Source organism: Haliaeetus leucocephalus, unplaced genomic scaffold (genome assembly GCF_000737465.1).
Source record: "Haliaeetus leucocephalus isolate CR32 unplaced genomic scaffold, Haliaeetus_leucocephalus-4.0 Scaffold984, whole genome shotgun sequence".
In the NCBI taxonomy this organism is placed as follows: Eukaryota; Metazoa; Chordata; class Aves; order Accipitriformes; family Accipitridae; genus Haliaeetus; species Haliaeetus leucocephalus.
Window position 1 is genome coordinate 541277 of NW_010973420.1, and position 8587 is coordinate 549863.

Here is an 8587-nt window from a genome sequence, read left to right on the forward strand (position 1 = left end):
GCCCTGGGATTTTTGTTTCTTCAAATATTCGTAGGCATTCCCAACTTTCAGTGGTCATATAAGCAAGATACATTTTATTGTTTTACTTTATCAAACTGTCAGCTCCTCCTGTCTGCTGTTTTGACTTTTCTTTCCACTCCCATAATTGTGTAACCTTCAGTCTTGACAGAATGTCACAGAACATTTCCCTCCCTTCAACTCTTCAACAGATATCCATACGCAAAGCAAAACAAAGGTTTTGGCATTTGTACTGGATTTCAGTAAATAAGCCTGATTTGTTTGCCACTTCTGAATGGAAATGTCCCTCAGCAATTGTGCTTTCAGAATTGCTCCTCTTGAGGCTCTCTGTTCTGAGCTACCTTTCCTCCCAAAGTAACAGTGTCCATCTTTTCAAACTAAATCTCTTCTGTTTTTACCCATGCTTTCATGCCCTTGCCGCATGCCTTGACTGCGCAGTGCAGCCTACGAATTTCATTAGAGGTACAGCTTAACTCCTCTTCCAGAACGTGTTCAGTAAGGATGCTGCTAACACTAAAACTAGATTCTAGTTCCCCCTTTTGCCGGTCCTTCTAATGGCAGCCTAATTCTTGTCAAATAAATATTCGTGCTGTGAGGCAGAATGTTTCCTGGTGAATTTCTGTATCCTGTGGGTTAGGTATAGCAGAAATGGTAGAACCTGTCTATAGTGCTTCACTTGCAGAATCCCCACGTAAAGCCTGGCTGGGTCAGGCGTAACCCTTACTCAGGGTATTTCTTCTCCAGCTGCCTTTTTTTCTGTATGCACAGCTCATGTCAGGTTCAATGCTGATGCCAAAACTACAGCCTTCAATGCAGGGTCCATCCCATTAGAGATTCTCGAAATATGAATAAACCTTGTTACTGTGCAGTGTGATATGGGAGCTACAAGTTATCCTATATTACCTGAGAAATCCAAGCCCACTGAGGCATATGTCTGTCCTATCACTTCATCATTTCCCTAGGAACATTTAACCACTGTTTTGCTGACTTCATTCTCATATTCCATCCATAAGTTAACTCCCTTCTCTCTTTCAATTTAAGGAAACAATCCAATATCATAGGATAGTCAAATTCATCAACGTGCTCCCCATGCTGATTTTATGACATATATTGCTAAGGTTTTCTTGGGTGTAAGAGGAGTTTCATAGCTGTATATATTTGAAACACTGCATTTCGTTGCCACTCTGCCATAATGTTTTTATCTTTTCTCTTTTGTTTAAATGTGTGGCAGTACTCACATCCAAACCAATCTGAATTGATCAGGCAAATGAGATTTTGTAAGGCACTTGATCAAGTGGATTACTAAATTTTAGATACATTATGTCTGTGTTCTCACTGTTCATTAATTTTGCAGTTTTATTGAAACTGCAGTCAAGCTTGGCATGGCATATGTGTGGCATTATAAGCAGCGAGTGGGGTTGACTGGTTAACCGCTAAGCTTTTAACTCCAGTCTACCAACTGCTTTGGTATTAAGATGTAGTGATGACAGTCAAGGGGCTTGTTTCTAGCTGTGTGTCTACAGAAGGATTTTATAGACATATGGTTGCAAATATATCTATAAATTTATATAAAATTATATATACTTATGAATATATTTGGGGTGTGTGTACATACATATATGGTTATGTACATGCACAGGTGTGTGTGTCTGTGTACATATATAGTAAGTTTGTTATGGTAGGGCCAGTAGCACCATCATCACAAATTCTGTGAAAACAGGTCTACCTGATGCAAAAGTCACGCTGTCAATGTCTGTCCTAGCATTGCAACCAGGGAAGAGGGAAGATTATAGGGAAAATTTCTATTGTGTAGAGAGCAAGAGGACATGGTGTGAGGGCGGTGGTTTTAAATGATGAATTTTCGTCTTTTATTTGTAAGTTCCCCAGAAATTTTTACGATAAGCCAAATAGAATGAAAATACTTAAGATACTTCAGGAAACTAAACCAAGCAATGAAGCAAAATAGCTTATACTTTATATCCATTCATAAATAAAATTAGGTAGGTGCTGATGTGGATTTGTCCTGCAATCAAGTTTTTCCATTGCGGTGAGAACTGTTTTGTTTCTTTCAGCACCTCCTCTGCTTTAGAGACAGCGGAAGGGAACTAGCAGATCAGTGGCTCTGTCTTAAAAAGTGGTTGTGCACAGATACTGATGCTTTGGACAGAAGTAATGTTGGGAGGGTAAAATGGGACATTTATTTTTTATCGAATTCCAAGAACTGGTTGAACAGAATGGTTTAGGTTTACTGGTGTCTCAACAGCAAAGCCTTTCTTAAAGGTGTTTTTCATCTGCCAATAAAATGCATTTACTTAAATGACTTTTTCTTACATTTTAGGAGCAGGCAATACAGGACAAACTTCAAACTCTGTCACAGAGCTGTGAAAGGTATCATTATAATCTCTTTGGCATAAGAAATGTTTTCTTTCTGGAGGCTGTTTTTCCTCTCTCTCTTTACAAGGCTGGGCCAAATGCCTGGCCTTTGCCTTGGCTGAGAGAAGAGTAGCAGGAGCTGACCAGAAGATGAAAGGGTGCACGTCTAGGGAGAAAGCTGCAAACGTTCTGTGCGCAGTGTGCCTATTTTGGGTCCCCCGACTCTTTTAATTCTTCAGTTTGGGTGCTGCATCCTAGCCTTGCTGTATGTACAACAGCTTTCATTTCAGCGTGTAACTTCTCTCTTTGAGATAACTGAAGCGGTACAGTCCCTGGTTTTGATGCTGTTGAATTTGTATGAAAACATGCTACGCTAGTATAACTGGGTATATAGTTTATTCCCTCTTTGGGAATAGCAAGGGTATGCCTGTATCACCTGTAATCATCTTTCCCCAGGTACGTTACGGGGAACGGTGTATCGGTGAGAGTTGTGTGTTGAGCCACTCAAAAGTATCATTACAACAAGTGTCAGAACACGCGGCCAAAGCCTGTTCTGTGGTTTTGCAGTACACGAGCTCACACTCGAGCCTAGCCGTGCTGACGGAAGTAACGATAAATAACTCCCAGAGCCAGCTCAGCACTCCTCAGAAACAGAAGCAAGTTTCAGTTTTTGCCAGCCCTTGTCTGCCTGTTTCTGTAGTCAGAAGGAGAAGGGGAAGCAGCAGGGTTTGGTGGAAGCAGTGAGGAGGAGTCCTGGAGAGGAAGGCTCGCTGCTGGGCTGGAGAGGGGCTGACCGGGGGCAGCGGCTGCTGCTTCAGGGGCAGGACTGCCCTCCCCAGCCACCTGCTGCTCCCATGCTACAGCTCCTGCTTCAGCCCCAGCAGTAAGCCAGATTTTTCAGTGGTTGGGTATGGATAAGGTAGATATGAACAGTGTGCGTTCATAAGCAGCTGAATGCCTTGCCTGTTGCAGGAGCCAGCACCGACTTTGTCCTTATTGTTTATAAAGCTTTGGTGTTAGGATTTTAGTGACCCTTTTCTATTTTCCTGAACAGACAGGATGAGTTAAGTTCATGAACTTTGAAGACACCTCTCTCTTACTGTTTTCTTTCTACCCCACCAAAAAAGTTAGCCTGACAGAAGTCAATGCAACCCTGCAACCTTAAAATGGAACCTTTTTTCCCAAGAACTTGCTGCTTTTAAATACCGTGTGGAAAGTGAAATCTAATTTTTTGTGACCATAAGTTAGTTCTGGCTATAAATAAGTTAGACAAAATGACTTCATTTTGTCTATCTAGTCTGTTGTAGAAAGGCACACCAAATTTTCAGTCATCTTTTGAATTCTAATTTGCCTGTTCCACAATTGTGTTTGAAAAGCTGACGTGACTGCAGCAGCACGGAGAGCCTGTGTCAGCACCCATCTTGTAGTCGTAGAGGGAGATCTATAGGTAACTCAGTGCTGGAGCTGGGTTGTGGTTTAGTAGAGCGGAGGGTAATGGCATGAGAATCAAATGGCTGGCAGTTGCAGCAAAAACGTGATCTAGCGTATAGCCTGTGTGCAAAATGTGTTCACTTTATGAGTTGCACATACAAGGTAGCTGCAAAGGGAGTAGAAATAAGCTGTTCTGTGCAAGTAGTGCAGAACAAGAAGTAAAAGCCTTAAATTTAAGAAAGGGATCCATAAGTTAGACTTAAATTCTTTTATGCCTGTGTGGCTAAATGAACACGGGAATAAATTGTCCAGGAAGCTTATGAAATCTCACGGGAGCTTTGTAAGATCAGCTTACATAAACCTCTGTGAAGACTGGTTTACACAGAGCTGATCATACCTTGGGGTAATAAATAGGCCAGATGGGCTTACAAGGTTCCTTCCTGACATGGTTTTTATGAACCTCTGAAAATTTCCTGCAAATTACTTGCATGTTGAAGTTTTCTGTACATGTCATATTACAATAAGGTTGTTAGCAGCTTCTGTTTTGGCTGCTAAAAATAATACACTGTTGCTGGCTGGTCATCTGGGATATTGTGGCATAAAACCTTCTTTCTGATCCTTGAGAACTGCAGGGAGAGGAGAGGCAGGCTCTTATGGGATACTGTACCGACTTCTCACTCTTTTCCTTCATCTCCAACAAACACAAACTGACCCTGTTTAGACCTTCTGCTGTGAGTGCAGACAGGCAGGAGTTGAGAAAACTGGACCTTAGAAAGTCAGGAACTTGTGCAGTTCAGGGAGGGACTGTACAGATCCCTGAAGTGAAGGGATTAGGGGGATGTAGTGATATATTAAGAGTGATGGGACTTCCCCTGTGGTATTGGCAGAAATGTTAACAGATCATTTCTTGGTAGATGTGGTAGCCAGAGTACATGCCTGACTTGGAGTAGTTCCCTTTACTTACTGAGCATCTTTCAGTAGCTGGCTCAGTTTGGGCCAAAAGAGTGCAGATGTGCACTTCTTTTTGCAGTCTCTGTTGTTGTGTATCTTACCTATGCATAATGCCATCGTGTGTGACGGTGGTTTTATTTTGTGGTTTTTCTTCCTTTCTATTACAAAGCTACATGAGTCCAGATGTTGCTTCAGGTAAAGAGATGAGTGACAGCTTTGAAGGAGCAATAGGAAGTGGAAAACAAGAAGGAAAGTCTTCGAAGAAACATAAGAAATCTACACGCGCTCGTTCACGCCAGGAGAAGTCCAGCAGACCAAAACTGACCATATTAAATGCAAGTGCAACCTCTTTGAAGGTAACTTCAGGATTCCTTTGGCTTTGCCACAAATAACTGTTGTTAATCTTTGCCTGCAGGTTTGTAACACGGGTGATAAAATGGTGGAGTGCCAGCTTGAAACACACAATCACAAAATGGTGACTTTTAAGTTTGATTTGGATGGTGATGCACCAGAGGAAATTGCTACCTACATGGTAAGACTTGGTGATGCAGCTGCCTGCCATCTCCTAATGCACCAAGTTGCTTCAGCCAACTTATTCTCGCATGTGCTTGTTCCCTGAGCTTTCTGGTAGCTGTGGAACAAGGCATTAATCTAAACATTACTGTTTTCCTCTTTATTTTGATGTGGCCTTGTAGGTAGAGAATGAATTCATATTGCAGAGTGAAAAAGAGACATTTATTGAACAAATGAAAGATATTATTGATAAAGCAGAAGATATGCTCAGTGAAGATACAGAAGGAGAACGAAGTTCTGATCAGGGAACGAGTCCCCAGCAAGATACCAATAGACTGGAAATGAACGAGGTAAGAAATGTTAAGAGCCAGTTACTGTAAATTAGTTTTACATCCCGTGTTAAAAAACCCAAAAGTTTCTTAGCTAGAAAAATAATGCTTTTACTCCATTAAGGTTTAGGATATGAGTGCTCCTTGGAATGATGCTTCTCTTGCATTGATATGAGGAAGTTTGTTCTTCTATTTTTTTGTTGTTGTTTGTGTTTTTTTTTTTTAACAGGAGAAGCGGCAGTCTCAAATGAAGACACCCGTGTATCAACAAAATGGTAAATGTGCCTTTGAATACAAACTTAATCTCAAGCTTTAAGGCAGTGATGAGTTTATGCAGAAGTTTGCTAGATTCAGGAAGAAATGCACTGGTTACTGGTGTTTGGAAATAATCTAGAAATATAACAGTGGTCCCTGCTGTTAGCAACCTGGAAGATCGCAGGGCTAACCTGGATGAATCTAACATCCGGGGATGTTTAGGGAAGCCCTGTGTTACACAAGTTGATAATCAGTGGTGGAAAAGTCAAGAAGGTACGGGCAAGCGTACTCTTTTCACAACAATAACTATGTTTGCAAGAGAAAGCTAAAAGGTTATGTTTGCATTGGTAATTTAGCTGAAATTTCTAAGCCATAAGTTTTCAGCTACTTTGGTATTACGGGAGGGATCTTGGCCTTGTGAACACAATCGTGTCTTATGAGTTTTACAGACAAACTGAATGGGAAGGCAACTGGCCTTGATTCTCTCTGTAAGTGTGTGATGGTGGGAAAAATGAAACCTCTGCTGAAGGAAGCATCATTTCCAAAATTCTTGTTACTGCATGTGGCGCTGTGTATTTGCTCGATGCTGACAGGGGAAGAAGGATAATTTAGAACTTCTTTGACAACTGCAGAAACTGGGAATCCTTCAAACTAGACTTTCTGCTCAAAAAATCTGGTTTATTTTTTGGCCTGTAAACATCATAAAATTTTCTCAGTACACCTTTTTTAACATAACAACTGTATTTCTACTAATGAAACTTACAGAGTCTGTATAGTTCTGGTTTGCCATTTACATGTGCCAAGCTTTGAGATAAGATGTGGAAGGAAATATTAGCTAGAAAACTTCCAACATGGAAGAGTGTCAGAGTTTAACCCCAGCAGGTAACTGGAAGAGCGTTGTGGTTGAACCCCAGCCAGTAACTAAGCACCACGCAGCTGCTCACTCACTCCCCCCACCCAGTGGGATGGGGGAGAGAATCGTGGAAAAAAAAAAGGTAGCACTTGTGGCTTGAGGTAAGAACAGTTTAGTAGAACAGAAAGGAAGAAACTAATAATGATAACAACAACAACAATTAAATGACAATAAGAAAAAAAGGATTGGAATATACAAAACAAGTGATGCACAATACAATTGCTCATCACTCGCTGACCGATGCACAGTTAGTTCCCGAGTAGCAATCCGCCCCCGCCAGCCAACTTCCCCCCAGTTTATATACTGGGCATGACGTCACACAGTATGGAAATACCCCTTTGGCCAGTTTGGGTCAGCTGCCCTGGCTGTGTCCCCTCCCAACTCCTTGTGCCCCTCCAGCCTTCTTGCTGGCTGGGCATCAGAAGCTGAAAAATCCTTGAATTGGTATAAACACTACTTATCAACAACTGAAAACATCAGTGTGTTATCAACATTCTTCTCATACTAAATCCAAGACATAACACTATACCAGCTGGTAAGCTACTGGAAAGAAAGTTAACTCTATCCCAGCTGAAACCAGGACAAAAAGTTAAGCTGGATTAACTTTACAAAATTAACGAATTTTTCATTGTGAGAAAACTGTCCAGAGTATGGTTAATAAAATTTTCATGTATGTAACTATTACCCCTCTAAAAGTATGAACCCTTGAAAATAAATTTTCAAATAACTTGAAATACACGGCAGAATCGGGAGGCATCACTGTCTCCCTTCCAGAAGGGATGAGAATCAGATTAGGAGCCATTGATTTAATCTTGGCTAGTACTGCAGAAGTTCTAATTTTCTTTCTAAACATGGAAATTAAGACTATGTTTTGAGAGATGATCTGGAATGAATGGAAACTTTTGTGTTTACTTTTTATTTCCTTTTCATCTCTAGTTTTGCATACTGGAAAAAGGTGGTTTATTATATGTCCTGTTGTGGAAAACCCCACTACCGATGCACCAGAATTTTCTCCACCCGTACCTCAGAGTACACAGCAGTCTGAAGGGCCAGGTATTTACAAACTTTATAGAACGTGTTTTCTTCTCTGAAGCTGCCGTGTCACCTCTCTTCTATTCTTGCCTGACTTAGCTGTGATTGTTTCGCTTCATTTAGTTGGAGGAAGAAAATGATGAATTTTGTTAAGTCACGCATCTTAAGTATGTTCCTGGTATAGAACCAAAGTAGGAATGTTTATTTGAGTTTCAGGACAGTCTCAGTATTTTAACTCTGCCTTACACTGTAAGGTAGCCGAAGTTCTAGTCACTGATGTTTTAATAAGCAGTGTCTTTTCAGTGAAATATTTTTGCACAACCTGCAATTTTGGATTCTAATTTGACTTGTATAACGGTTGTTTTCTGACCGGCGGCACTAACGTGTTACGGGTAGATGTGATTGTCGCTGCAGCTAGCCAGGAGGTTTTGCAGTGACCTTCCTTCGTTCTGTGCGGCTCCTGAAAAAGTCAACCCGATGTTTGCGTTCCTTCTAGACCTGGAGCAGTCGGACGATCAGCAAGCGAGCTCCGCGGTGACGGATCTGCCTGGCGCCTTAGCTGGTCAGCAGCTTCCCCTACAAGCGGGCGTATGCGACAGCCCCGTCGGAGCCTCTCCAGCTTTGGCCCAAGTCCCCGCCACAGCACCTTCCGCCGGCTTACCGAGCCAGGCGGAGTTCCCAGCTCCGGCGCTGCCGGGACCCGCCCCGAGCGCCGGGGAGCCGGCGGCTGCCCACGGCGGCCAGCCGGAGTATTCTCCGCTGAAGGCGGCGA

The 8587-nt window shown here is 42.1% G+C and overlaps 1 protein-coding gene across 1 annotated transcript in view; it reads left to right on the forward strand.

Annotated features, from left to right (window-relative positions):
• WNK2 (WNK lysine deficient protein kinase 2) overlaps positions 1 to 8587 on the forward strand; it is a 109217-nt gene that overhangs the window by 74503 nt on the left and 26127 nt on the right. Inside the window, 7 exon segments of the mRNA XM_010584467.1 lie at positions 2357 to 2406; positions 4943 to 5108; positions 5189 to 5305; positions 5469 to 5636; positions 5845 to 5890; positions 7720 to 7836; positions 8312 to 8583. Of these exon segments, the coding sequence (XP_010582769.1) occupies positions 2357 to 2406; positions 4943 to 5108; positions 5189 to 5305; positions 5469 to 5636; positions 5845 to 5890; positions 7720 to 7836; positions 8312 to 8583 (936 nt within the window).